Source organism: Exophiala xenobiotica (genome assembly GCF_000835505.1).
Source record: "Exophiala xenobiotica strain CBS 118157 unplaced genomic scaffold supercont1.4, whole genome shotgun sequence".
Classification (NCBI taxonomy): Eukaryota; Fungi; Ascomycota; class Eurotiomycetes; order Chaetothyriales; family Herpotrichiellaceae; genus Exophiala; species Exophiala xenobiotica.
In genome coordinates, this window is record NW_013562491.1 from 2718423 (window position 1) to 2745639 (window position 27217).

The 27217-nt window shown below is 51.2% G+C and overlaps 9 protein-coding genes and 1 non-coding gene across 12 annotated transcripts; 6 read left to right on the top strand and 4 right to left on the bottom strand.

Annotated features, from left to right (window-relative positions):
• Nucleotides 1-104: 104 nt before the first annotated feature.
• On the top strand, nucleotides 105-1291 carry PV05_07239 (uncharacterized protein). The gene has a single exon (XM_013460044.1). The coding sequence runs from the start codon at nucleotides 167-169 to the stop codon at nucleotides 869-871; it is 705 nt and encodes a 234-aa protein (XP_013315498.1). The 5' UTR covers nucleotides 105-166; the 3' UTR covers nucleotides 872-1291.
• A 103-nt stretch (nucleotides 1292-1394) lies between these two features.
• On the top strand, nucleotides 1395-2910 carry PV05_07240 (GTP-binding nuclear protein GSP1/Ran). The gene is made up of 5 exons (XM_013460045.1): nucleotides 1395-1717; nucleotides 1810-1902; nucleotides 1952-2056; nucleotides 2113-2161; nucleotides 2216-2910. The coding sequence occupies exons 1-5, from the start codon at nucleotides 1649-1651 to the stop codon at nucleotides 2551-2553; spliced, it is 654 nt and encodes a 217-aa protein (XP_013315499.1). The 5' UTR covers nucleotides 1395-1648; the 3' UTR covers nucleotides 2554-2910.
• A 1436-nt stretch (nucleotides 2911-4346) lies between these two features.
• On the bottom strand, nucleotides 4347-4426 carry PV05_07241. Its single transcript has one exon. It is a non-coding gene; the product is annotated as a tRNA-Gln (tRNA).
• A 259-nt stretch (nucleotides 4427-4685) lies between these two features.
• PV05_07242 (uncharacterized protein) lies at nucleotides 4686-7013 on the bottom strand. Its single transcript, XM_013460046.1, has one exon. The coding sequence runs from the start codon at nucleotides 6818-6820 to the stop codon at nucleotides 5087-5089; it is 1734 nt and encodes a 577-aa protein (XP_013315500.1). The 5' UTR covers nucleotides 6821-7013; the 3' UTR covers nucleotides 4686-5086.
• A 1326-nt stretch (nucleotides 7014-8339) lies between these two features.
• On the top strand, nucleotides 8340-9862 carry PV05_07243 (uncharacterized protein). The gene has a single exon (XM_013460047.1). The coding sequence runs from the start codon at nucleotides 8382-8384 to the stop codon at nucleotides 9750-9752; it is 1371 nt and encodes a 456-aa protein (XP_013315501.1). The 5' UTR covers nucleotides 8340-8381; the 3' UTR covers nucleotides 9753-9862.
• Nucleotides 9863-10329: 467 nt separating this feature from the next.
• On the top strand, nucleotides 10330-17300 carry PV05_07244 (uncharacterized protein). Its single transcript, XM_013460048.1, has 2 exons — nucleotides 10330-16140; nucleotides 16191-17300. The coding sequence occupies exons 1-2, from the start codon at nucleotides 10684-10686 to the stop codon at nucleotides 17091-17093; spliced, it is 6360 nt and encodes a 2119-aa protein (XP_013315502.1). The 5' UTR covers nucleotides 10330-10683; the 3' UTR covers nucleotides 17094-17300.
• Nucleotides 17301-18178: 878 nt separating this feature from the next.
• Nucleotides 18179-19671, top strand: PV05_07245. Of its 2 annotated transcripts, XM_013460049.1 has the most exons (2): nucleotides 18179-18525; nucleotides 18586-19671. In XM_013460049.1, exons 1-2 carry the CDS (start codon nucleotides 18512-18514, stop codon nucleotides 19052-19054), a joined length of 483 nt encoding a protein of 160 aa, XP_013315503.1. In that variant the 5' UTR covers nucleotides 18179-18511; the 3' UTR covers nucleotides 19055-19671. The 2 variants fall into 2 exon arrangements, with proteins under 2 accessions (XP_013315503.1, XP_013315504.1); XM_013460050.1 differs by having other exon boundaries at nucleotides 18179-19671.
• PV05_07246 (uncharacterized protein) lies at nucleotides 19653-22648 on the top strand. The gene has a single exon (XM_013460051.1). The coding sequence runs from the start codon at nucleotides 20393-20395 to the stop codon at nucleotides 22445-22447; it is 2055 nt and encodes a 684-aa protein (XP_013315505.1). The 5' UTR covers nucleotides 19653-20392; the 3' UTR covers nucleotides 22448-22648.
• A 321-nt stretch (nucleotides 22649-22969) lies between these two features.
• PV05_07247 (uncharacterized protein) lies at nucleotides 22970-24101 on the bottom strand (the record flags this gene model as incomplete). The annotated part of the gene is made up of 2 exons (XM_013460052.1): nucleotides 22970-23826; nucleotides 23928-24101. The coding sequence occupies 2 exons, from the start codon at nucleotides 24099-24101 to the stop codon at nucleotides 23065-23067; spliced, it is 936 nt and encodes a 311-aa protein (XP_013315506.1). The 3' UTR covers nucleotides 22970-23064.
• Nucleotides 24102-24241: 140 nt separating this feature from the next.
• On the bottom strand, nucleotides 24242-27137 carry PV05_07248. 2 transcript variants are annotated; one of them, XM_013460054.1, is made up of 3 exons: nucleotides 27062-27137; nucleotides 26785-26838; nucleotides 24242-26640 (listed from the first exon to the last, which is right to left on the bottom strand). In XM_013460054.1, the coding sequence occupies exons 1-3, from the start codon at nucleotides 27113-27115 to the stop codon at nucleotides 24691-24693; spliced, it is 2058 nt and encodes a 685-aa protein (XP_013315508.1). In that variant the 5' UTR covers nucleotides 27116-27137; the 3' UTR covers nucleotides 24242-24690. The 2 variants fall into 2 exon arrangements, with proteins under 2 accessions (XP_013315508.1, XP_013315507.1); XM_013460053.1 differs by lacking the exon at nucleotides 27062-27137 and having other exon boundaries at nucleotides 26785-27014.
• Between the last annotated feature and the right edge of the window lie 80 nt (nucleotides 27138-27217).

The window sequence follows — 27217 nt, forward strand, 5'->3', positions numbered from 1 at the left end:
CTTTGATATTGCCGCGGGTTAACATCGGCTAATTGCCTTCCCCCGCATTGTTAATTTGGTGCCACTTGCCGCTCTGGATTGCGCATCTCATCAGTTGCCTACGGCTTATGGTTTCATCTCAAAATATCCACCACGTTTGTCGTCATCCTCAAACCAAGGCAAGACCATGGGACTGCCGATGGATCCGAATCTTTCAGAAATCCACGTCCCCAGTGGACCTACGTCCGTCCAGCAAGGCCAATCTTTCGAGGGCTTGACGCTACAACAGCTCATTCTTCGGAAAGACGACCTCGAGGTCGAACTGAAAGCCTTGGGGGCAGTCCTTGACAGCCATGGGGTCACTATGCAGACGAGTCTTACAACCTTCGATGGCTTTCCGCGATCCGACATCGACGTGGCACAAGTGCGCGTGACGCGAGCTCGGATCATTTCGCTACGCAATGACTGGAAAGATCTTATGGACAGAATAGAGAAAGGCCTTCATCAGCACCATGCTAAATACCAGCAGTCGGACGACTACAAAAACTCCTTACTCCAACCAGAACAGCTCCCCTCCACCGCCTCTCAGCCTACACCTTCCGTCCCCGAGACTCCCTTTGCTAGAGTGAACAGCATCGAGCCTGGTAGTCCTGCCAATGAGGCCGGTCTGAAGTCCGGCGATCTGATCAGAAGATTTGGTACTGCGATCTGGTCAAATCATGAGAGACTAAGAAAAGTTGGGGAGGTTGTCAGTCAGAATCTGGGTCGGCCCATCCAGGTCAAGGTCTCAAGAGACGCAGGATCGGGTACACAAGAGCTAGATTTGAGGTTGACCCCACGACAAAACTGGGGAGGAAGAGGTACACTAGGTTGCCATATTGTTCCTGTGTGAGATAGGGAGGAGAGACCACCACGTCTGAGGCACAGGAAGTGCCATCCAGAACGAACTACAATGCCCGTTCGGCTTCGGGCACCACCAGAAGAAGACAATGTTCCCATTCCAGGCGTCAGAGCTTGTTCACCCAGTGACTCAACCAGGCTCCTGCAGAATGAACGGGTTTTACCAACCAATGTTCGAAGAGAAGGCACGGATGGGCGATTAGGGCCAGCCTCACCAGCCGGAGGCATGTAGCAGCCGATAGGCGTGCAATGTCAGCAATGCTAGCTTGGGTCCTGGGTGCGAAAAACTGCCGCAAAGCTCTTGACACAGATGAGCAGATTTGCTGTACTGTGTACACAATGTATCAGTCTGCCTCGTTTATACCATGTTAGCTGTAACAATAGAAACTATTACTAGCAAGATACCTCGCAATCGAAGATACTGGAATATTGTGCAGAATCTATCAACACGTGACCGCCTGAAGATTATCGGAGGCGGCTGCCGTCACTCGGGCAGCAATCTTTTGCAATCAACTGTCGGAGAGCAGATGAAATGACGGACCAGGCTTGGCATATGCGAGTTCCAGTGAAAACAGTCTTTCCGCCTCTTTCAACCTGCGCTGCCTTTTCGCAAATACCTTGCAAACTCACCACTTTCTTGTCTTTTTCCATCTCGCTTGCAGAGATATCCTATTCATTGAGATCCGTGGTATTGGACCTGATCTCGAGAATCACCTAAACCCTCAACTGCCATCCCCATACCTCGCCCTCAACATACCAAACATTGACAATGGCGGAAGCTCAAACAGGCGTACCAACCTTCAAGCTCGTCTTGGTCGGTGATGGTGGTACCGGAAAGGTATGAGAACCTGAAACACTTCTTTCCGCTCTTTATCGCATCTGAGCGATGCTCGCATCCGTCCCGAGACAATTGCTCACACATTTTGATAGACTACCTTCGTCAAACGCCATCTTACAGGTGAATTCGAAAAGAAGTACATTGCCACTCTCGGTGTCGAAGTCCATCCTCTAGGTTTCTCAACCGTACGTCCCTCTGCAGCGCCAAAAGAGTCGCGATCTAACGACGATTTAGAACTTGGGTCAAATCCAATTCGACGTGTGGGACACCGCAGGTCAAGAGAAGTTCGGTGGTCTGAGAGATGGCTACTACATCAATGGCCAGTGTGGTATCATCATGGTGAGGATTTGGCTGTTCAAAAGAGATCTTTGTGAATCGTTTTTGACGACTTCTAGTTCGACGTCACCTCAAGAATCACCTACAAGAACGTCCCCAACTGGCATCGTAAGTCGCATATATTACGTTGCATGCAGATTGAATAACTAACAAAATGCGCAGGTGACCTCGTCCGCGTCTGCGAAAACATCCCGATCGTCCTCTGCGGTAACAAAGTCGACGTCAAGGAGCGCAAAGTCAAGGCTAAGACCATCACCTTCCACCGCAAGAAGAATTTGCAATACTACGATATCTCCGCCAAGTCCAACTACAACTTCGAGAAGCCCTTCCTCTGGCTGGCTCGGAAGTTGGTCGGCAACCCTCAACTCGAATTTGTCGCTGCTCCCGCTCTTGCACCTCCTGAGGTCCAGGTCAACCAAGAACTACTTGATCAATACCAGAAGGAAATGACCGAAGCTGCGGCCATGCCTCTGCCTGATGAGGAAGATCCTGACTTGTGAGCGCACAACAGCGGTCTGCGGTCGCAGTCGTATCTCTCTTGGTCAACGAGATCGGTGTGAAGACAGGATTCGGGCTAGCGAGACGACAAATAGAAGGTCGTATTGATTTCCCATCAAGGGTGGGGCACATGGGATGGGGTGGTGTCGAAAGAGCCCAGGAAGTCCTTTTGCCCGTCATTCGAACAGCAAAGAGGATCGTCAACCCTGGATGACGAAGTGAACGACGAACGATGAGCTTGCTGAACTAAGAATATCACAAAAGCAAACTGCATGATACAGAAAGTTTCTCTTGCTCATTCTGCGATAGGTCTAGACTACAATATGATAGCATAGCGAGAATGAATTCAGTTGAATAAATCATCATGATCAATTTTAGAGTCTCGATCGTTTTGCTGCTTTTGTATCGCTTCACGGCCTGCTCGTTGCAACGTGTGAACCTTCTACAAGCTCTATTTCACGCTTTATAGCTTCATGTGAGGGAGAGGTGCCCTTTTTCACCTGATGAGACTCCTCCCTCCGTTCCCTCGAGTACACTCACAAATACATCCGACTGCCTTGACCGTCAATTCGGGCTTCGTCGATGCGCGTTCGATATCTGCCGGCTGAACTTGCCCGTCTTCATGAGCGACATGTTCTCACCAATAATGTGCGGGAGCCGTGGCCGAACTGCAAAGAATACAATGTTGCAAGCATTGCCTTGGAAGGAGACATCCCACGTCGACATTCGCACCGGGTGGTCGTAGTAGGCCACTTTGGAGGTGGGTATGGTCAAGCGGCCCTCGGAAACCATGCGTTCGAAGTTGAAGCCCAGGCGGGGATGGAGGCACATTACTTCCTCGAGGACGTCTTGACGACCTATATCACTTTGTTGACATGGTAACAACAAGACTTCGTCGTGGAATGGGAGTGGATAGGCGGCTGGCTCAAATGGCCTCACACATGGTGCCCATGTGGTTTCTTTTCTTGCCTGAAGCCAGAAAAACGCTGGGAGGTGATGTCACCTCTCGCATCGAAACCGCCTGTCAGTTTTCCAATCAGCATCGTGAGCATCTGCACAAGGGAGGTGGAGAATCGACCAAGGGGGCCACGAGCAGGCGCACCATTGCCAACTGCTCAGAGATTTCAGTTCGTTGTCGTTGCAACTCGTATGTCGCTGGGAAGAAGATCGCAGTACGCGCATTCGTCTGCGGAGGGTCTCCTACCTCGGTAGATTGGCCATCGAGCAACCAGTGGGATACATATACGCGCAGGGATCCTAAACGGTTCGGCTCTTCGTGTCAAGAAGAGCTCTTCGAGACGATCCTCCTAGCCTGCCGTATCTCTCACGCGAGGGTTCAATGGTGCGTGGGGAGCCTGGCGACTTTGAGCCACCGCCACTGGGTGAGCAGCTAGGAAGCTTCCGTTAAAAGGCGCCCTGGAATGGCTCTCAGACTTCAGCAAAGTCTACCTTCATATCTTCTGCGCTGCAGGACTGTGCTGTTATCTGCGCAAAAGGACATGCAAAACAGGACAAACCTCAACGAGTATGCAGGTCAAGATCATGTCTGCGCGATGTTGGAGTGGACGGGCACGATTCAAAGGTCATACTAGCACGCTGGGTCTGACGAATCAAATAGTTCTATATCTAGCCACACAAACAGAATAGGTTTTTAAACAAAAAGGTAATAATATTCAACTCCCGCCCAGTTCGAGTATCTCCTTTACGTGAGTTTGGCAATTGGACAAAAAGAGAAACAAGACAAGGTCAAGGTTGATACTCCTTCACCTTCTCGGCTCTGCTCAGGCCGTCGTTGAGGTCGTACCCGGGTTCGAACCGGGGTTGCCGGAATACATGTATCAAAATCCGGAGTGATAACCACTACACTATACAACCATGGAAAACTCGAGGCCAATTCAGGTCAAGTTTTCTAAGAGTAGAACTATTATAGCAATAATTTGGAGGATTGGCATCGGCACCAAAAGCGCCTATTGGAATTGACCTCTAGGGGTCACACGGCCCCCAGGTGGAGCGGCGTCGCCCACTTCCCAGAAGCCTGAGAAGGAATGACCTCGCCTTGGATTTACTAGTCTAGATCTTGGCATTTGAATGACAAGTTTATGAAGAAGGGTGTCAGCCTTTTAGGAACGCGGTTGCATGTTCGAGGTAATAGAAGTTGTCTTCCATTGTACATTCGCGCTACCTTATGCTTGAGTGTGCCTATCCACATTGGAAATCAAATGCTCGAACGCTCAAGAGGCCCGCCGTAGCTGGGATGCCTTTCCTGACTCCAACGACCCGGTGCGCCCAAGCACACCATGCTCAATCCAACCAACATGACATGACATGCGAAAGCCCGCATTGCGCTGAATCACTGCTAAATCATGCACCATCACGCTAAATGTTGAGATGCCCTCTTTTTCCCAACTGCGATGCTGCGCCGTGGTCTTCATGTTCGCCGTGATACCATCCTGAGCCGGAAACAAGTCGTCTCGTTGCATGTGACTGCTCGAGCCCTCATCTCTCAACTCAGATACTCTGTCGAAATTTGTACTCCTAACGCGCCTGTTGCTGATCATGCTGAAGTGAAACAGGGACGAACCTCTTCTCCGTACACCGGTCCGTCAAGATAGTGTCGATTTTAGCCTCGCTGTCCTCTCCGGTACGATAGGCTTCAATCTCCAATCCCACGCCTCTCATCGCAGCCAAGACCGCTCGAACGTTCAGATTGATCGTCTCCACTGGCTCTTGCGCCTTCATCAAATACCGCGTTAAGTTGGGAAAGAGGACGCCAAAATCAGACTGCGAAAGATGGGCACTGTCTGGAATGAGGAAGAGCTTTGGCGCTATACTGTCTGCTGCCTCGAAGGATGGCGCAAAAGAGGTCATTGATGTGGAGGCACTGTGCTCCGAAGTTCTGCTAGGACTAGGAGAAGAAGTTCGGCTCAGTGCAGGAGACTGTGATGCTGATGACAAAGGCGTGAGCTCGTCGATATCTGATGCTCCATCATTACTTCCCTCTGCATCTTGGTTCAACGCTGCTTCTGTTTCCAGCTCCGGTTCGAACGCGGCTTTGTTCGGAGGCGTGGCAAGCGTTGCATCGTCGATTGTGGGGTTGGACCTCGGTCTTTGTCGCTCAAAAGCCTCCATCGCTTCAACGGGGTCGGCTGAAAGTGCTGCCTTCATTCGGTTCAACAAATCCGTGTATTTGTAAAACTCTGCCGTCACAATGGCAACGACGTTGGTGGTGGTACTGTCACCATTTTCAGGTCGTTTGCCTTCGTAGCAAGGCAACGGTCGCTCCCAGAGCCATTGCGTCAGCTCGCCACGGAGAGGCATCGTCCACAGATCGAGCAAGCCAACTGGTGAGTCCGGGGTGATCTGTCGGATTAGATCACTGTTTGAAGCCGGCTTGTAAAGAGGTCGCCAATCGAGGTCATTCTCATACGGGGTCCCCTTTAACGAGGGTAGGGATTCCTGGTAGTAGACTGATTTGACGAATTGAACAACGGTCGCGGCGCCGAAGGAGTGACCCACCCACGTAACGCGCCCCGGCTGGAGATCAAGTGTGTCCTTGAGAGCAGGTTGCTCGCTTGCTTTGCTCTTCTCTGGACTGGCGTAGTTGGTGAAGCTGTCTCCTGCATTCAAGCTCGTTATTGCAGTGTAGAGTTGGTCAAGCTCCCATAGCCGGATACGGAGCTGGGCGTTGCGGGAGTTCAGGACTTCAGCCGTTGGGGAATGGGCGTGCTTCTGATATGGGATTGAAGTGGTCGACCCATCCGCTGAGCGTATGAGAGAGATTGGAGCGCTTCCATCTCGATGTTCTGGTGCAACGCATACGATGCCAAAGCTGGCTAGAGACGTACATATTGAACTGTAGGTGTTGAAGTTGCCACCTAGTCCATGAGAGAAGATCGCTAGTGGGTACTTCGTGGACTTGTCTCTCGGCAGTAAAGGCGCCTCTGCCACGACGGGAAGATTCGTGTAATTGATAGTGAATGGCAGGTAAGAGAGAAGGGATGAAACACGTGGTTTAGCTCCCAGGAAGCTGGCATATGCTTGCTGCCAGGTTCGTTGTGGATGTGGAAGCCAAGGTACCGAGACCTCGGAGGAAGCTGATTGTGTGGTGGGATAGAAAATACGGAATTTAATGGTCGAGATTTTTGAGTCTGGTGTAGGTGAGGAGGAGGGGATCTCAGATACTGGGATCTCCCATTCTACCGTACCGACTTTGTGCGGTCCCAGTGGTTTGGGTAGAGATGGAATAGGGTTGAGGTAGGATGAGATCATCCTGGCTCGTGTTGGCCTCCAATTTGGGGAGATGGAAATTGGTCTCGTGCTGGGGGTCAAAAGTATCTCGAGGAGAGCAATACAACAATAATTAAAGAGCGAAGGGGGGATCTAGTAATCTAGAGATTAACACGGACAGAATTGCAGTGACGACTACAGAGGGAACGTGATAGAATATGTAGTACGGAGTATCTGCGAGAGTGAAATTCAATGACTTAAAAAGAAGACTCGCGTGCCCACCTACTAAGTTCTGTGAAGATTTTCCAAGGCGAGGCCGAACGAAACCAGGGCCAAAGCGTTGATGTCATTCATTGGAAGCTTGAAAAGCGTTCCGACAAGCCGACCGCTGCACATGAAAAAATCGTGATGGTGGATGCCACTGTCACGCTCTTCAACCCGGCGAATGGGATTGACCGCAGGTCTTGCCACCGACAAGAAAGGACAAGAAATGACAAGAAAACCACGGCCCAGAATCGACAGTTGAGCCGAGGCCAAATACATATCACGTGATATGATTCTGCCTTGAAAACTTGCTCGCTTGGCCTGTTTTCTCGCGGCGCGTTTTCCCAATACCTAACTTCTGGTAGCACATCACTCTCATTGCCGGCTACTACGTCCAACAGCATCATAAGTGGCAGCACTCATCTTCTCGATCCTTGGCGCCGGCTTGTTTTCTCTTTGTGTGTCTCTCACTCCTCAAGGGCTGCTTGTATAGCCGTACACTTGGACCTTTTCTCGCGTTTTGCTCTCGAGCCCACCACGCGCCGGCGCGGTCCGCCAATTCCCATCCATCAAAGATTGAGCTTGATGTGCTATACCCATAGGATCAGTGATGACACCGTCTGGCCATAGGAACCTTTACCATGGTGATTCTGATGAAGCCTATCATGCGTCTCCACCTTCAAAGGACGGTGCAGAGTAGATAGGTTGTATGTATTCAAAGACCTCGCGTCAAAGCTATCGCGCTTCTCCTTGGGGGTTCAACAAACTCGGCGTTTGGCGCGTATCACCCACGTTCTTCCTTAGCATCATGCACAAACATGCAGCATATGCACTTCGAGCTCCCAGCCGTCACACTAAACACCTTTGCCTGCCTATAACCTCGTGTATTTCCCTTTTCGCGCATTCACGACCGCGCAATACTCGCGATACAGCCACTGAAAACAAATGCAAAATGCCTTTCCCCCTCAACTTTCACCGGTCTCACGATCTGCGCAAAAATGGTTCGCTATATTCTTTGTCCTGCCACCCGCCTTCATCTGGGAAATAACCCCTCGATTCCCTCCACCTTCTCTGCCTGATCTCCTACACACCCTACTCATCAAGGGAGCACGAAGCTTCCATTGTTGCGGCCCTTAGTATTCTACCGGCAAGGACCTTTTGTGCATAACGAGATCGTTGTATTCTTTGCACTTTGTTTTCTTCTTGAAAAATCTCCACTCTGCTCGATATTGTTCGCTATTTGATTTCGGTTTACCAGGAGATTTGTCATTTTGTAACAGCCCACAGCTTTGTTACGGCAGCCACTTGTATACAACGCAAGCTATGCGCTTCGTCAGAAATGACTGTACCGGCCCTTGCCAAATTTTGGCAAACAGACCTTACTCGCGAAAGCTTGTTGTCTTTCCTCCCCAAAGCTGATCTTCGATCTCTACGGCTGGTCTGCAGGGAATATTCCAGGGATATCGCTCCTATACTCTTCAAAAGCCTCGATATCCATTTCACCACCTATGCTTTCACGCGCAGGGCGCGAATGTCGGCATTGGAGAGGGTTGGCCACTATGTGCGAAAGCTGTCCTTCATCATGCCCCATGAATCCGAGACTTTTCTCCCACCACTCCTGGTTCCAGGCACTTCGGACGAAGTTACCTTTGTCTATGAGCCTCGCTCAAGTATGTCAAGACCACCATCTTCCAGCAGCTCTTCGACTTCGAGCTCGACGTCCAAGTATGGGTCCTGGGAACTGAACGACTTACTGGTCAAACAATATCCTCCCTTGTTTCATGCCGCAACGAATGTTGATTCATTCTTCCGAGCAGTCATTGCTCTCCCAAACTTGCGGCATCTAAAGATTTCATGTCCAGGCCAACCAACATCACAGAGATATCGCAAGGACATAGTCGATTATGCCCTCATTTCTCTGCGTTTGGCAGTCGAGAGTGCCAACCCTGTCCAGCTTGAAACATTAACACTTGAGCCTATACACCCGGGAGCCATACTTCACCTCCGACCTCACTTGACCTTTGGCTCTTCACCAGCTGCCTCGCGTGTTTGGCGACGCATCAAGAAACTCGACATCGAGATGGATAGCTTCGAGTATGGCCGCGATCATCCGGCAGATCAACTCAAGATCCTCCATAGCTACTTACAAGCTTTGCCGGCTCTAGAGCATTTCAAGTTCACGTGGAGGGGCAACAAGGGACCTTGTCCACTCGCACTCCACGTCGAGCCTTGCACTTCCCGGCCTACGTCGCTTCATTGTTCGAACGCCTGCCCAAACTCGAGTACAAAATCTTCTTGCCGACCTCTAAAGTTCCGGCACCTGAAGACCATGCATCTCAGCAATGCTTGCCTTGATGCACATCAGGCAGCGAGCTTTATCATGTCGCACCGCAAAGTCTTGCACGAATTCCAGTTTGATCGATGCCATCTAAGGTCGGGAACGTGGGACGACGCCTTGGCTCCCCTAACTCGAATAGTTGGGAACGACAGCTGGAAGCACAAACGAGAGGAAGTCATGGATGTTCCCCTGTTACTGTCTTCAGCGGACGACAAGAGCATGATGGACTGCGTCCAGGAACCATTATGGGATGATGTGATCCGTAAGAGTAGAGGTCTGAAGACTCTCCGCAAAATCAGCCTGAGGACAAGAGAGATGGTTCCTGAGCAGGTCAGACGTCTATTGAAGACAGCCAGAGTCGCATGGCATTAAGTCTGAGGCGGTAAGCGGCCTAGAGGACAACATGAAGATATCACCAAGTCGAGCTGAAGGTAATCATTCAGCTTGACCCTGGCTACTGCTACCAGGGTGCCAATTATTCAAAAGCTATTGTTTAGCTTGCACATTCGTCGCCAATCGAATATCTTTCCTCATGCTATGATTGCGAAGCGTAGAATTTGTCTCAGTATTACTCGTCTCGTAGAGGAACAATAGAAAGATCCATTATGCCACGCCGATATGGTTCGCATGATCTTGGATAGTGCACGATAGAGCCCCAGCAAGTGACGTGTTGTCTTGAGCTTGAAGGTTCCGTGGGCTCAATAACGTTAGGTAGGCATAGTTTAGTCTGCAATCCGTCAAGAAAATGTCAGAGACTTGGTTCGGACAGCCCCTGAAAATAGGGCCAGGTCTCGGGGCAGTTGGGGGCGGGAAAATGGCTGTTCGCCGCTCGAGCCTCTGAGGGACTCTACCCGGTCGAAGATCCTCCCGTGCGTAAACTGAGCCTAACTCACGACACTCAAGACCCTTTGGCGATTCCTCCTCACCACGATTCACGCCGCGCGTCAGACACATACCCCGAAATGGCACATGTGTTTGAGATTCCGCGAAGAAATCCAGCACCTCACCTTTCTGAATCCATAGACTTCATCTTCACTTGTTTTGATGATTCTTTTTTGTCATTCATTCGCTCGTTTCCTTGCGACCGATCCTCGTTCTAGCGACTATCTGCAGGCTCCAGAATATCCTCGAACCTAGTTACATCTGCGCTCGTTCCTCCTCTCTACAACTCTCCAACCTGCTACACCGGATCTTGGTAGACACTCTGGATTGGGTCGATCGCTCATGGTTATCGACATGGTCGCGCCTATCATTTTTTAGACCATCTGGTGAGATTCCACCTCCTGCCTCCGACAAGAGCACCATGTCTTCGCATGACAGAACGCCGCCGAGAACGGTCGGCCGGCAGTCGATACCTCTGCGAGACCTCTCGAGACCTCCCGACGGCGCATTGGCCGGCTCAGATGAATCAGAAATCTCAGGAGTAAAATCAAATGGCCACACCTCCAGACACAGTCGTACACGTTCCCTACTCACAGGTCGACGGACTCCTAATTATTCACGCTTGGAAGAAGAGTCGCCTACTAGAGAAGGAAATCCATATGGGCGCGTTGGATATGCTGCAAAAGGGGGGAGTGGCAATGACTCTCCTGTCGAGGATATTGGAGGCTTTGCGGCAGCAACTGTTGGATTGGACCTCAGTTTACCCTCTACACCTCCCAGTACTGGCGCATGGAGGCCTACGATTGTCACCACTCCTGCTGATACAGGCCTTAACGAGGCGGACAGTCTTTTCTCGCCCCCAGACTCTGACACAACTCCATTGACTGAAGGGCGCCGGTTCACATCCTCGGTCAACACGTCTAGTTCCGCCTCTAGAGGTCAACGGCACAACAGACAAGGGAAAGGGTCAAGCGTGCAGTGGACGGATGGGGAGTCTCCATCGCTTGCCCGTGGTCGAGGGTCTAGGCTGGGAGATGATCTGCCCTCTCTTAAGACAACTGCGAGTCTGCGTCGAAAGCTGAGTACCAGTAGCGGCGTGGCTCGTTTGACACCCGAACGAGCAGAGTCTGGGGAAAGGTCAAGGTCTCTATCGCCTTCTCCTTCTCCGATGGCCCGGGCAAACTCCATGCTGCGAGAGATATCCCAGCGTGTGGTCAACCTAAGTAACGACTCGGACATGGTCGAGCAGAACCTCCGGCGGAAGTCGTCGATACGCGATCAAAGACGGCCAAGTGCCTCAGCTCCTCATGTGCCACCTGTCCCCGATGAAGAAGAAGCACCAATCGCTCAACCTCCAATAGAGAAAGTTCCTTCTATCGAGACTTTTCCTGCGCCATTCATGCCTGTTCACTATCCAAACCCTCTGCTCGGCAAATCATGGGGCATTTTTGGCCCGGACAATGGGCTCCGGAAATGGCTCCTTGAGATTCTGGTACACCCGCTCACAGAACCCTTCATCCTGGTCTTGATCATTGCTCAAACAGTTCTGCTAGCGGTGAACGCCGCTACTGATGCCGTCTATCTCCAGTCGAGGACCAAGCGGTGGGGAAGCGGATTCGATTATGCGATCTTTGGGTTATTTGTGTTTTACACATTGGAACTGGTTGCTCGGACGATCGTGTCGGGCTTTATTTCGAATCCGCGCGAACACAGTACGATAAATCGTGATCTGGGGTTCAAACGAGCTGTGCTACATAAAGCAAATACGCTGTTCGCGGGTTCACAAGCACAAGACCTCCGACCTTCTAAAACCGATGCCTCAAGCCAACCCTCAATTGTCCGCGCATTCACTGGTGTTCCGGAACCCGGTGGTCCAGGTCACAGCAAGCACCAGCAAAAAGTACGTCTCGCACGAAGGGCCTTTCTCAGACACTCTTTCAACCGGCTTGACTTTGTGGCGGTTATCTCATACTGGATTTCTTTTGCCATGCAGATGACGCTTGTTGAGAGCAATACTCACGTCTATGTCTTCAACATGTTGAGCTGTCTTCGAATTCTACGATTACTGGGCTTGACAGCTGGGACGTCGATCATTCTTCGTAGTCTGAAGAAAGCGGCTCCTCTCCTCGTCCATGTCTCATTCCTGATTGGCTTCTTCTGGTTGCTTTTTGGTATTGTTGGTGTTCAAAGCTTCAAATCCAGCCTACGGCGGACTTGCGTGTGGGTTGGTGACGACGGCTCTGGTCAGAACTATACGCTCAATGTCGCTCCTGAGAACATACAATTTTGTGGCGGTTACCTGGACGCAGCCACCGGCGACCCGATGCCATGGCTGAAACTCGATGGTCAAAATGGTACCCACAGCGCGAAGGGGTACCTTTGCCCACAAGATTCCTTGTGCGTCGAAGGATCTCAAGGTCCCTATAATGGGACTGTGAGTTTCGACAACATTGTGCAGTCACTGGAACTCGTGTTCGTAATCATCAGTTCCAACACGTTCTCCGATCTTTTGTACTACCTCGCGGATTCTGACTACCTCGCCGCAGCACTTTTCTTTGCTGCCGGCATTGTTGTTCTCAGCTTGTGGCTAGTCAACTTGTTGGTCGCCGTCATTACATCTTCGTTCCAGATTATTCGTGAGGAAAGCAGACAGAGCGCATTCACGGCAGATACGATTGAGCAACCTGTGCTCGACGATGACGCCCAGACGAGAAAAAGCCAGTTGAAGAAGATCTTTGACAAGACCCATGTCTTCTGGGTGCTGGTCATCGTGTACGATCTGGTGGTACAGAGCTTGCGCAGCGCCTACATGAGCGACACTCGTGGAGACTTCATCATGAACTCCGAAACAATAGTGACACTGCTCCTCCTCGTCGAGATTGTTCTGCGCTTTCTCTGTGACTGGCGGAATTTCTTTCGGGGCAAACGGAACTGCGTCGACCTTTCCCTGGCTATTGTCACTTCTATCATGCAGATCCCGGTTATTCGCAATTCCGGTCAAGTCTACGCATGGCTCACCGCTTTTCAAATCGCTCGTGTGTATCGAGTTGTACTTGCGGTCAGGGTTACCAGAGAATTAATCATGCTGGTGTTCGGCAACATAGGCGGTCTACTCAACCTGATCCTTTTTGTTTTCCTGTTCACTTTCCTGGCTGCGGTCCTTGCCTCGCAGTTGTTGAGAGGAGATTTCCCCTCTGTGGACGCAGGCGGAGAGACTATTCCAGTCACATTCTTCGACATCTGGAACTCCTTTCTCGGGATGTATCAAGTCTTTTCGAGCGAAAATTGGACGGCCTTGATGTACAATGCGACCGAGTACAACTTGATATGGGACACAGCATGGCTGAGCGCAATGTTTTTCATTCTCTGGTTCATCATCTCGAACCTGATTGTTCTGAACATGTTTATTGCTGTCATCCAAGAAAGTTTCGATGTCTCGGAGGATGAGAAACGACTGCAACAGGTGAAAGCTTTTCTGAAGCAGAAAGAAATCAGTGGCTCTACTACTGGCAACTTGTCGCTTGCCGCTGTCTTCAAAATGGGACGGGATTCCATCAGGCACCGTGATGCCCTCGAATACGGCTCTGCTGCTGTTGAACAACTTTTGAAAGAAGCCGTCGTCAAAGATTTCCTGGACGAACAACAAGAGGGACTCTCAAAACGTCCGAACTCGATGCATGTGCCTGACGCTGGCGCGGTCAAGCCTGGGTTGCTTTCGAACTATTGGGGCAAGTTGGTCGGACTCAATAAGCACAGAGAACCAAACCCCTTCTACTCCAATGCTAGGTTTGCCAGAGCCAATGAGGAGTTTGATCCACGGGCGGCTGCGAAACGAGTTGTCATGACCACTGAGAACCGGCGACGCGCTCAGCGCCAATACTTACAGAAACATCCAAGGTACAATGTGTCGCTTTTCATCTTCAAGCCGAACAACCCCATAAGGAGGCTCTGTCAATATCTCGTCGGACCAGGACGAGGGAGTGAGCGCGTGGAAGGTGTCTCGCCCTACAGGCCGGCATGGTATGCCTTCTCTGCATTCACATATGCCGCCATTGTCGCGATGGTAATACTGGCCTGCATCACTACGCCGTTGTACCAACGTGGCTATTTCCAGGATCACGACTCAAGCTTCGCGAACTGGTTTGTCTGGACAGATCTTGGATTTGCCACTCTTTTCACAGCTGAAGCTGTCATCAAAGCCATTGCAGATGGGCTTTTCTTCACGCCGCATGCCTACTTCCGAAGTGTTTGGGGCTTCATCGATGGCATTGTGTTGATTACGCTATGGATCAACGTCATTACTACCATGTTTCGTGATGACGGAGTTTCGCGGGCTGTCGGCGCCTTCAAAGCATTGAGAGCCTTGCGATTGCTCAACATCAGCGATACTGCCCGAGAGACCTTTTACTCGGTAATTATCATTGGCGGATACAAGCTTGTTGCGGCCTCATTCGTGGCCATGAGTCTGTTAATTCCTTTTGCCATCCTGGGGGTGAACCTATTCAATGGGAAGATGAAAGCGTGTAATGACGGTGATTTCGCCTTCAACTCTCTGAGCGACTGCGTTGGGGAGTTCAACTCAACTCCGTTCAACTGGCCAGTATTGGCCCCAAGACAGGTGGCGAACCCATGGTACTCTTTCGATGACTTTGGCAGTGCCTTGTTCATACTTTTCCAAATTGTCTCTCAAGAAGGTTGGACCAACGTCATGTGGTCTGGGACGAGCATCACTGGTAAAGGACTGCAGCCCCAACCGTTTGCATCCCAGGGCAATGCTGTCTATTTTATCGTCTTCAACCTTTTGGGAGCAGTCTTTGTCCTGACGTTATTTATATCGGTGTTCATGCGCAACTACACGGAGCAAACAGGGGTTGCTTTTCTGACCGCCGAGCAACGTTCGTGGCTCGAACTACGGAAACTCCTTCGGCAAATCTCTCCTTCGAAGCGCTCAATTGGAGAGAGGACGTCTCGCATCAGAAAATGGTGCTATGAGCTCTCGATCAAGAAACGAGGAAAATGGCAACGTTTCGTCACTACCGTCCTGGTGCTGCATCTTATCCTCCTTTGTGTTGACTACTATCCAGAGCCAGCTTGGTGGGAGACGTTGCGTGAATGCATCTTCCTGGGTTTCGCGGTCATACTCATCGCCAACGTCGTAGTCAGAATAATTGGACTCTCCTGGCATCGGTTCCGGCGGAGCTCCTGGGACGTCTTTTCAATCTTCGCCCTGGCAGGAATTCTTGTAACCTCTCTAATGAGGCTTTCAAATGTCACTGCTCGAAGTTTCGAACAGGTGCACAAGCTCTTCCTAGTATCAGTCACCTTTCTACTCATCCCCCGGAACAATCAGCTAGACCAATTGTTCAAAACAGCTGCAGCATCTCTACCCCTCATTGCAAATCTACTTGCAACCTGGTTTGTACTGTTCTTGGTGTATGCGATAGCCTTCACGCAAGCCTTCGCATTGACACGATTTGGGCCTAACGAGAACAACAATATCAACTTCCGAACGGTACCGAAGGCACTGATTCTCCTCTTCAGGACCAGTATCGGCGAAGGGTGGAATCAGATCATGGAGGATTTCGCTACTATCGAGCCGCCTTTCTGCGTACAAGAAGCTAGTTTCTTCGAAAGCGACTGTGGTAGCTCTGCCTGGGCTAGAACGCTTTTCATCTCATGGAACATCATCAGCATGTACCTCTTCGTATCGCTGTTTGTGTCTCTCATATTCGAGAGCTTTTCCTACGTATACCAACAGAGCAGTGGGATGTCCATCGTCAGCCGAGACGAAATTCGGCGCTTCAAACACGCCTGGGCTGACTTCGACCCGAATGGTACCGGATTCATCTCCAAGGAACATTTCCCTCGCCTGCTTGGGGTAAGTTCGTCCGGAGACTACCTTGTTTCCCTAAGTACTGACCTTAACAGGAACTCTCCGGTGTCTTTTCGATGCGAATCTATGATGGCGACTTTTCTGTGCAGCGTATCAAGGAGGACTGCTCCTTCCAGCCGGGCGACCCTTTGCCACCCAGCGCCAGGATTGTTGACGGCATTGATCTGACCAAACTGTCAGAAAGAGTAAGCCAGATACCTGTTGATGAGATTCGAAAGCGACGGGAACGGATGAACGTGTTCTACGAAGAAGCTCTGCTTACCGCAGATCCTGACCGTGGTATTCCTTTCACAGCATGCCTTTTCTTGCTCACACACTACAATGTGATCACGGATTCACGAAGTTTACGATTAGAAGAGTTTCTCAGACGTCGCGCACGTCTTCAGAGGGTGCAGGAGACAATACGTCGGAACACCGTGGTCGGCTTCTTTGACACCATTTATTGGTCCAGGAAATTCAGGAAAGCCATTGAACGGCGACGAAACTCACGCCTAGGAGCACCTCCCACAATGCCCGTGCCTGAAATCTTCATCGAAAACCCCGACGACAACATTGAGAGCAGCAGCAGTACGCAGCCACGAGATTTCACGACTTCCACACCTACATACACACCGAAGAAACCACCATCAAGCTTACCACCACTCGATACATCATTCCTGGTCCGGGATTCGCTCCAGAGTCCAGCAAGGCTCAGTTTCGAGGAGTCACCGAGAGGCAGCCCGATCAGAGCCTCAAGGTTAGGCTCTGTGGACACCTCCTATCATGGCGCAAATAGGACATCCCCTACAACGCCAACACTAAGCCACAGCCGTCACGGCAGCACTGCGAGTGGCAACAGTGGACAAGGCGGTGTCATGGGAGATTTTGATGCCTCGGCATGGGGAGAGAGTATAAGGAGGAGCTTTACGACGAGAAGACCGCGGGGAGACCGTGACTGAGCAAGACTATATTTGACGAGGATTGACGACTGACATGACACTTCTTTGTACATACTGGATGGGCAACACGACCTTCAGGAGGCGGATAGAGAGCATAGCGAGGGCGTTTCTATGAGGCTACTCTAGACTCATGGTGGAAATGACGGCTTTGTTGCGTGTGCCATGTATTTGCATTACCATTGTATGGCAAGTGATTTTCTATCTCCGAACTTGAGATGATTCTCTCGCATGTGCCCTCTAAAGAGTACCTACCACCCAGCCTAGTCCAGCCTACTCTTGTGCACAGCACGAAGGGCGACAAGTCCCTCACCTGGAGAAGTTCTGGGTGTAGCTAAATGGAGTCATCGTCGTTAACGGAATAGTGCTTCTCTTGCTAGTCCCATGCTCCAGGCTGTGATGCACAGTTGAGGCACGGGTCCGACAGGAGAAGCCTCAATCTGATCGAGAAGGTCTTGGTGCGGATAACATCAAATCATTGCGGAACACGAAGGATTCCCCGATGGTTTGCAGTCCCCGTCTAGTCCCAAAATATCGACAGGTATCGACAGGGGAGACAAAGGATCAGCCCCTCAGGTGATTGAGATCTTCTCCTGAAACGCCTCTCGAACGAGCAATTGAGATGAGCCAAGCTAGGTTTTGTTCCGCTTGGAGGGGTAATCTCTTCTCGCGTCTGTTTCGGAGGGTTCGGTTGCGCGTCGATGAGGAAGCAAACCCAAACAAACCGGCTAGGAGACTGATCTCCTGGCCACAGGGTCTCTGGGTGGAGTGGGCACTGGGCACCAGTCAGATTGCTGCAACAACGCCAGGTCTGTGTGCTTGAACCAGTGGGATCTCGCAGGACGACGGGGGAGGCCCAGACCAGGGAGCCTGGTGGGTGCTATCGCGTCAAGCTGCAAGACACTCGCGTTTCGTTTGGAAGCTTTGCGAGCAACTGTGGTACTCCGTACCATGGTAAAAGTTTTCCACATCCTGGCCTTTCAGGAGCAGAGCCTGTCTTGACAAGGCACCTTGACGTTTGACAATCCCGCAGACTTCCCTAGCGATCTAGTGACGCTATTGCCTATCATGTATCGTTTGAGTCTGAGCAGGTGGTCCACGCTTCAAGCGGCTCCCCGGGCTATACATAATGTCTCCGGGAGACAGATTTGACATGGACCTTCTCGACAGGAATGTCTCACTGACCTCTCAGCTTGCTCCCTTTTTGCACTGACCTGCTTTTCTTTTAGCAACCTGCGATTGCCTGTGTGATTTCCTAGGCAACATTGGTAGACCTGCTGTACAGGACTCACTGACCACATTCTCTTTTCCGCTACCACCTCGACGACCTGCTGGACAACGTCGAGTTGAAAGAGCTACTAAGCTTGATACGAAATACCAGTCCTTCATTGACTTAAGAAATTTGATTTTCGCTCCAGGAAATGGCGGTTGCACAGTTAGTCTATCACTACGAGTCAATCATTCACCAGGAACCATCCATTAAACCTGTACCTAGAAGCCTTCGCAACCACACTTCATCATCATCGCGAGTCCGGTTATCCTTGCAGACCATATTCAGTCACAATCCTCTACATCGCTCACGGAAGAGCTCAAGCACAATGAGCTGCTCGACAGCCGCTTCTTCCGTCAAGTCGTCCCCGAGTTCATCCTTCAGCAGCTTCGGGAACAGGGTGCGGATGCAAGCCCTTGAGAACCTGAACAATACCATCTCTCCCGTCCTCTCGACATCGAGCCCTTCGAACTTCATCCGTCGGCAGCCCTCAGCTATTGACATGGCGCTTGAGGAGGAAAAATATGCGGACCCAGTGGAGCTCATTGGGTTGGGCTTGCTAGAGCCTAGACCTCGCGCAAACACCAATGCTTCCACGCCGTCCTCTCAGTGCTCAATGATGGAATTCATGAGCGAGAGCATGCAGGGCCCGGTTGTTCTTGACGGCATCTTTGAAGTCATGGAACGTGCATAAAGACACAACCAGCAAAGGTGTGACGACGGGTGGGCTTTTGTTTACGGTCGCCGACCGCCTGTTGTCGACGACCTGTGGATGGAACAGGCAATGAAATTTATGAAGATATGTGAAATGTAAGAGTAGGATATTCGATTCTGGACAGAGGCTTTAGGGCTATGGACTTTGCATAGGACGGTTTGGCAGGGATGGGTTAGATACTTGATACCAGATTTTAATAGCTGCGAAGGAGGAATGGAATTCGATAGACCCAGAACCAGCAACTGCCCTGGTATTGACGTGACAAGTCAGAAGCGTGGACATGGCATCCTTCTCCGCATACTCCCCTGTGACAATCCTGCATGTACATACGGGATCTGCGTCAGATATGCAACGCCAGCATTGGGAGCAGAAGAGCGGGTAAGTTTCCTGGACGTCTCTCAACATTGCAATGGCCAATTTGATGACCGCATATTGCTGCCTTTGGAGGGAGAGACACTGTCATAGGATGGTCGCTGGTGGTCGACTGTTTACGGACGTAGGATGGTGACGGATGAAATGCACCATGGCGTACACGGGCGTACTCCGTTAAAGCGCCCAGACATTTCGACAATTACTACTGACCTCGGTCGACATGATTACTATTCACTCATTCCTTCTTACCTTCTTTTAGTTAGATTCTATCCCATCACTTCTGCAATACGATGAGTACGACTTCTAGTTCGAGCAAGGCTGCCGCTCAACCTCAGCAAAGTCGCGGCCCTCGCTCGGGTTCCTTACGTTTGCATCGTGATCTGGCCTCTTCCTCTTCGCGGCACGGCTGACGCATGATCGCAGACACCTAGCCTTCCAGTCGCTCTAAGGAGTCCCGATCTCACCTTTTATGTCCTCTTAGACCTGCCTGGCCATGTCTGACTAATTCTCCAGGTCTTGCGTGATCTTGTTAAAGCAGCAGTTCTGAGGAGGTGCTATTACAATGCTCTCTGGCCATTTTATACTCTTCCTTTCTGAATCCACTCTCTGATGTCCAGAAAAGGTGTTTGGTTGTCGATAGATCCCACTCTCCGCCCAAATTGTGGACCCAAGGAACTGTCGCAAGTACTTGGATGGGCTTATTGTTCGGTCAGATATTGAAAGAGACCATCTACCTTGTCTCGAGGCATACCCGACACGATCGGCTGGTGTATCTGTGCCAAAGATAAAGGCGCCCAATCACTACCAGTTATCCATCGGTAATTGATATAGGTGGCCAGCAACGACCTTGGGACACAGCCTCTCAGCCTTCTCCATTCCAGCTAAGTCAGACTGACTAATCATTTCTTCTCGACATTGGCCTCAACCTACCCTCTTGGCCTGACAATGTCCGTCGCCATGCAAGCTTTTGCAAAGCAGCAATTTGGCGATCGAACATATACCTCCCTTCAATCTATCGTGGACGACCCCGCCCAGGCTCTTATCTCGTCCAGTGCCGCCATTCAGAGCCACAGACCAGTTAATGGAGGTCTTGACGACATCCTGTCTGCCTCTCGCTACCCGCAAGCCTTGATGGAACCTTATCAGGACCCAACTTCGGACTCTCGCAAGAACAAAGCTACATCATCGGACCAGTTCTACGGAGGTCTCGTGTTCACAGGGCCATTGACCGACAGCAATCAGTCGTCTGTGGAACCGGAACAGTCACCAACACAAAGGAAAAAGAGGGCAGCTAAACGAGCATCGGCAGGTGACGCCGAGGATCAACCAGAGAGCAAGAAGCAAAGAGGTCGTCCTAGGCTTGACACTTATGATGAGACCGCAGCAGATCGCCGCCGGACCCAGATCCGTCTGGCCCAGCGAGCCTATCGAAACCGCAAAGAGACCACCATCTCAGCGCTGAAGCAAAAGGTGACAGATCTCCAGGATACTATCGACCAAATGAACAAGACCTTTCTGAGTTTGCACGACAACATGGTCGATGCTGGAATCTTAACGTCGCACTATACCTTGGGTCGCCAACTGCAGGCTGCGACAGAGGAGTTTGTCGCCTTGGCCAAGATTACATCCTCTGAATCAGACGACGAGGATGACAAGATTGCCCAAATCACCAAGGGCGATTCTGATCAATCCGGTACCCGGAACGAGAGAAGACGTAGCAACAACTCCATGGAACCGAAGACTGTGTCTCGCTCCACGAAGGCGACAAATATCGACCGGAGAAGCAGCGGCGGCCGCACTTCTACCGACGCAGATGCCGACCTCGAAGAACTTCAATTGACGAACACCAGCAATGACGACACCAACACGCTTTTCGCGACATTCTACAATGACAGCTCTAACCTGGATGGCCTCGACAACCTGATGTCCTTCAACGCTACAGTCCCCGAGATCGCATTCTCCGATGAAGCCGTTTATAACAAGCCACTCGCTCTCGAGCGACCTCTGAAGCCGACATACCATCAAGGCAATTATACGTACAGCTTCCAGGAGACCACCTTCGCACGACGCTTGCACAGAATGTGTCTGGAACGCGCGTTCCGCTATTTGACGGTTCCGAACATCTCCCCGGACAGGATCAAGCGTGCGTTTCGATTCACGTTCTGCTTCTCGAACCGCAAGCGCATGCTCCAACGATTCCAGGAAATGTTGAAGCGCAAGGCTGGCGAGTCCCTGGAAAATTGGAACGTGCCTTTCTTCCACATCGGTGGGGCCGGCACGCACTTCCCTCGGCGCGATGATGGTGGCAACCCAATCTATCCTCCTAATATGGTCAGTCCAGCAAAGGCGTTCGGGCCCCAACCATTTATCGAAGTGGAGACGCCCCGTATGGAGGCATCAACCAAAGAGATGCTCGAGAACATAGGGTTCGGCGGCGAGTGGTACGACTCGCACGACGTCGAGGAATACCTAAAGACAAAGGGGATCTTCCTCGACGGCCAGAGCTCTTTCGTGGAACTTGATCCTAGCGTCCTCATCCTCGTCAAGGCCAGTAGAGGCTTGAGCGAGACATCCAGTTCCAGCTTCACCCCGACCGAGCCCAGTATTCGGACTCCGAGTCCTCTGCTTGCGGGCCTCGGGAATCCCCTTGTCGACCCCTTTTTGGCACGCGATTTAAGTGAAATGTACACCAATCCCTCGACTGTCTTCCCGACGATGCAGAGCACCGCGGCCGCTGCAAGTGAAAACCTTCTTCACTCCATATCGAATAAGCCCAACTCCGATCCCTGGGCGGAGTTTACGGCCGCGGCACATAGTTCGCCTGGCTCCACGCCTACGTTCCAAGATCTGATGGGACGTAGACAAGCGCCAGTTACCTTTGATGTGGAGGCGTTTCTTGAGCGCATGGTGGAAGACAGTGCATGTCTGGGTCGGGCGCCGGGTTTCAGGAAGGAAGCGATTGACAATGCACTGGTCTTGAGTTTGCAGGAGAGTTTTTAGCCCTCCGATTGCAGAAGCAGCAACAGGCTATATACCGTTGTATTTCATGTTGGCGTTCGAGAGTAAACTTATCAGCATGAAATCTCTCGTGTTGGGAAGTTTGCCAACTGTCAAGCTCCAAGGCTCTGTAGTGTGCGCTTTAGGGATGGTGCTTTATCCAATAATTATTCCCTCCAACTCAACCAACCACTGCTGTTCCTTTCATCTTCAAGGCTCTCACCAGACATCACTCTGAAAAGTCGTAAATCGTAAGATTCACGGACAAGTGTCAAACTTTGGTGCTCCAACCAAAGTCTGTTGATGATTGAACCATAAGAGGCCATCTTTCCATCAGAGCTGCGGTCATTCGCATCCTCATGGGTGCATAAGCACGACTTGTCCTGCACAACGCAACACGACGTACGGAGAACCTAGGGGCGACGCCTCGCGCATGCTATGTAGGTGGCCTTAAGTTCAAAAAAGGACTCACTCTGAGCAGGCAAACGCTGTCATAAGAAGGGTTTGTGGTAGCGATTGAATTCCGACACAAGGCAAGCGACAGATAAAGCGCGGCAATATCTCCGAGCCGTTTGTTCAACATACACGCGTCCGACATCAGCCACCACCATCCTCCCTCGCTACTTCTTCTCCTGGCTGGGATCAAAGTCGCCAAAATCGTCTCCCTGTCGTCCACTGAGGTAGTCCAGGGGCGTCCTGAACAGGACGGCCCCGATATTCGGGCTGGACAAAGTATACCCCATAGCCTTCTGCGCCTCGGGGGTCCAGCTTAACACCTCCTCGGGGCTATTCGCCAGATAGGCATTCTCCTCCTGGCGCATATAGCCGCGCGTGAAGAAGAAGCCATGCACCACCCGGCGCTCGTTCTGCGTCATGTTCGCCCCGCCGGCGTGGTACAAACTGCCCAGCATGATCCACATGTCGCCCGGCTCGAGCGCGGCGTGCGTGGCCTCGTGTAGATGCGGCACTCGCTCATTGTCCCACAGATGACTGCCGGGGATCGCCAACGTCGCGCCATTCTCGTACGTCGTCGGCACGCCCGCGATGAGGAAGCCGATCAGCACGTCCGAGCCAACTCGGTAGCCCCCGCCCCCCTGGGGTGTCGGTGTCTGATCGGTATGGTCGACGTGGTAATTCTTGTCGTCGCGATGGAGGCGCTGTGCCTGGGCGCCCGGTCCGATGTCGAAGGTCAGGGCGATGGTGCACACGGCTTCGCTGGTGTATGTGTGCTTGGTCTCGCCGTAGTAGTTGGACGTGGTTTTGTCGATGAAGGTCGCGTTCACGGCCCGGATCAGCGGGTCGACGAACCATGTATCCCTGGCCGTTGGGCTGCGGCCGACGAGGTTGGGACACCGCCGCGTTTCGGGCGGGAACAAATCACCCTGGTTCCAAGAGGGCTTAGCCAAGGGGGATTCCATATTGCGGAGTATATAAAGATGAACAAGGGACTAGCTCTAAGTAGTGGTCATGGATCGGGGCTCACCTTCCATGGTTTATCGGCTTCGAGGTATGGCTGGACCTCCCTGTTCACTGTCGAGATGGTGTTGGCGTCGGCGAAGCCCTTGACGACGCAGCACCCGTCCTTAATGATGGCGTTGATGACTCCTTCGGTATCAGACCGCTCCAGGCGCTGAATGGTTGGTAGAGTGACGGTCATTGTTCCCTATTGAACAGAGCAGACCGACTGAAATGTCCTTCAATGATCGCTCTTCAATTAGGTACGAATGCAGAAGACCTCGATGAGATAGAAACAACTCTGGACTTTGAGTCACTTACTGAACACCCTTATAAGTCTTCCTTAAGTCGTATACCACGTTGTCCTTGCCTCCAGTCTAATATGTGGCCGTAGACGCGAGAATACTCGCCGACTCAATTCGGTCATCTCCGTCAATCACAATTGTCTCGCTTTCATGGGATTGATAAGGGTTTGGTAGTGTGGCAGACAATATACGTGCTATTGACGCCGACTCTTGCCTTGATCGTCCTCGATTTTGGCAAAGTCTAGAACCTGGAGCTCCAATCATAGTATTTTACATCATGACAATATTTGGACCCTTGACATCCTGGGTCTCAACTCAAGTCCATGTGACCCGTGAGATTATGCGCCAGTCGATCCCCAAGTCTCGTCAGCTCCATACAAGCTCCATAACGCCGTCGCTGAGGTCAATCGTAGTCGTACATCAAAAAGAAAAATGCATCGTAACGGTGAGTTCTCTGGCCGTCCCTCACACTCATTTCAAGCTCAATCAATCTTCCCTCTTCTTGCGCCTGGATTTCACGCCAGGTTTCCACAAGAACTTTCGGCAATTCTTCTCTCCGCATTGACACCGAATAAGTCCATCGGCTAGTTCTGTATCGCCACTATGCACACCAGCAATGGCATCAGCGTCTGAACTTTCGTTGTCATCTTCGTCTCTCTTGGCCTTGTAATCGATGGTGATCTCCGTGCCGGCTTTGATATCCTTAATAGCAAAGAAGGGGAGGTAATAGACTCTTTTGTCACCTTTGTGAACCTGGACGATGAAGCTGCGAGCATTTGGGTTGCAACTGTGGTTGATAAACCGCATGGCTGAGCCAAAGCGCTTTCCGTCAACATGATACGACACCCCGCCAAAGCTGAACCAGTCCAACGTGTAGATATAGCTGGGTTCAGCCTCTTCCACGGCATCCTCTCGAGCGCGGAGCTCTTCTTCTGTGATTACCTCTCCTAGATAGAGATCGATAAATTGGCCCTTCACGATATCTTGTGATGACCGTACACCAAAGCCACATTTTTCAGTTTGGAATATTTCCAGTGGTAGAGTTCGGCCCTCTCCCACGACTCGGTTCCAGCAGTCGGGACCGCACTTGCAAAGCTCATTGCATTCTGTGATTTCAAAGTGTTTGGCGGCGGGATCGAGCTCTTGGGCGAGATATTGCTCTGAAAGTACGACAATGCCATCGGCTCGGCGAGTGTAGGTTGGTTTCTGTTCGATATGATGGCCGGCTTTGTCTTTCCAATCCTTCGTGAAGCATTTGCAGGAAATATGGCACTCCGAACAGTCGCAGCCATAATTAGTCCTTGGTGGAGCCGTCTTGATACCCGCCTGACTGAAGACATACCGGTCGATAAACTGGAACTTCCCGTGTAGGCGTTTCTCGTTGACCTCGTTCGTAAAGGTTAGCGGAGGAGTGACTTGCTCGTCAAAGCGACTTGTGAGGATCTGTCTCGCCGCTTCGGCTGGGTGAAGTACTTCTTCGCCAATGCTGAGATTCTTGAGTGACTGGGTCATTTCGTCGTCGATTTGAGCGTTACTTCTTAGTATCTTTCTAGCCTTCTTGGTAGCGAGCTTCTTCATGTGTTGGTTACACTCGTCGTCCAACTTTGGCTGTAAGAAGTTCGAAAAGCAGTCGCCAAAGAGACGTCGTGCTTCTTCGGGGTTCTCGAGAGCGATGGCTGGGCCTTTCTTTAGTTGCTTGAGCATAGATTTTCTCTGATCGGACAGTGACTTCGGCACGGGGCCACGGAACTTTTCAAGTAGTTCTTGAGAAGAGTGTACCACGACTTCTATCCGAGCTTGCATTGGCAGCGGCTTCTTCTGGGTAGGTGTGGGAATGTTCTGCTCTTGACTGAGTCGTAATGGTACATTGTGAAATGGTACGTTTATAGAGGTTACCCTCTGAGCAGTAGATTTTGACGAGGTGACTGAAGAGCGGCTGGTAGGAACAGTGGGCTTTGGTATAGTGGACACTACCGATGTCGCCCTAGACTGCGTACGCGGCTGCTTCGTCTTTTGTTCTTTGTTTTTTGAGTCTCTGAATTTGACCGCCAGTTCATCTGTCGCAGTCTTCACGGCCATGATCTTCTCCAGCACAGAGCTGGCAGGCTTTGTAGAGGGTCGCGTACTGTCCACCGACGGCGCACGCCGCGGCCGTTGTTCATCTCTTTCATGATGTGCGTATGGAGATCTTCTTTTCCAAGGAGAAATTCTGGGTTTGCCAGTAGACTGTGGGGAAGGCTTTACAGCCCTGGAGAGCGCCGCGTCTGGCGTGGAAGGACGTGATGGTAGGGCTTCAGCAGCACCATTTGTGCTCGCGCCACGGGAGGAAGAGGCTCGGCCAGTTGACCCATTTGTGAGCGGAATCGGGGTGCTCGTTCGGCCAGTTGATGTAGACGTCTCAGACTTCAGTCTCTTGGGAGCAGGAGCTGTTATAACCTTTATCAAATGCAGTTAGCTATTATATTCTTGTTGTGAGAGGTAGTGGTCCACAGGATTGCTAAAGAGAAATGTGAAGGCCTCCTAGCTAGGTATAGGGATGCTAATAGGGCTGAGACAGCTCCTAAAGGTAAGATAACTTACATCGTCTTCTAAATCAGAGTCGTCTGGGATGATAATAACATTCTGAGAGAATGCCTAGAGGTTGTTAGCGGTGCCCCAGCAATAAGTAAAGGTATATCCAAAAGATAGCAGCGCAGTTAGGCTATATATCAGTTCAAGGAGGGACACAGAGACGCGTAAAGCTCGGGCCCCCTAGAAACTGTATTCGTGCCTAGAAAAGCAGCTAAAGAGAACTTCTATAGCGGGATAATACAGCATAAAATATCAATAAATAAAAGCAAGAAAACATAAGGCTTACCTTTAACAAATTGTCCTCGTATTTGCGCTTCTGGGCCGGATTAGAGGCCGCCATCGCGCTCTGCGACAGCGCGCCTCTTAGGTCTGCTCAGAAAACGCTCTCTTCAGTGGTGGGTTTATTTTAGGATTTAAATAAACTCCTTTCCTAGTATTTCTA

Bases quoted from the DNA above. Each gene is read 5' to 3' on its own strand.
- PV05_07244 (XM_013460048.1), top strand. From the start codon at position 10,684: ATGTCTTCGCATGACAGAACGCCGCCGAGAACGGTCGGCCGGCAGTCG. The intron at 16,141-16,190 runs GTAAGTTCGTCC...TGACCTTAACAG, and splicing joins ATTTCCCTCGCCTGCTTGGG to GAACTCTCCGGTGTCTTTTC.
- PV05_07245 (XM_013460050.1), top strand. From the start codon at position 18,512: ATGGCGGTTGCACAGTTAGTCTATCACTACGAGTCAATCATTCACCAG.
- PV05_07243 (XM_013460047.1), top strand. From the start codon at position 8,382: ATGACTGTACCGGCCCTTGCCAAATTTTGGCAAACAGACCTTACTCGC.
- PV05_07246 (XM_013460051.1), top strand. From the start codon at position 20,393: ATGTCCGTCGCCATGCAAGCTTTTGCAAAGCAGCAATTTGGCGATCGA.
- PV05_07248 (XM_013460054.1), bottom strand. From the start codon at position 27,115: ATGGCGGCCTCTAATCCGGCCCAGAAGCGCAAATACGAGGACAATTTG. The intron at 26,839-27,061 runs GTAAGCCTTATG...AACAACCTCTAG, and splicing joins ACGAGGACAATTTGTTAAAG to GCATTCTCTCAGAATGTTAT. The intron at 26,641-26,784 runs GTAAGTTATCTT...CATTTGATAAAG, and splicing joins ACTCTGATTTAGAAGACGAT to GTTATAACAGCTCCTGCTCC.
- PV05_07242 (XM_013460046.1), bottom strand. From the start codon at position 6,820: ATGATCTCATCCTACCTCAACCCTATTCCATCTCTACCCAAACCACTG.
- PV05_07240 (XM_013460045.1), top strand. From the start codon at position 1,649: ATGGCGGAAGCTCAAACAGGCGTACCAACCTTCAAGCTCGTCTTGGTC. The intron at 2,057-2,112 runs GTGAGGATTTGG...GACGACTTCTAG, and splicing joins GCCAGTGTGGTATCATCATG to TTCGACGTCACCTCAAGAAT. The intron at 2,162-2,215 runs GTAAGTCGCATA...CAAAATGCGCAG, and splicing joins GAACGTCCCCAACTGGCATC to GTGACCTCGTCCGCGTCTGC.
- PV05_07239 (XM_013460044.1), top strand. From the start codon at position 167: ATGGGACTGCCGATGGATCCGAATCTTTCAGAAATCCACGTCCCCAGT.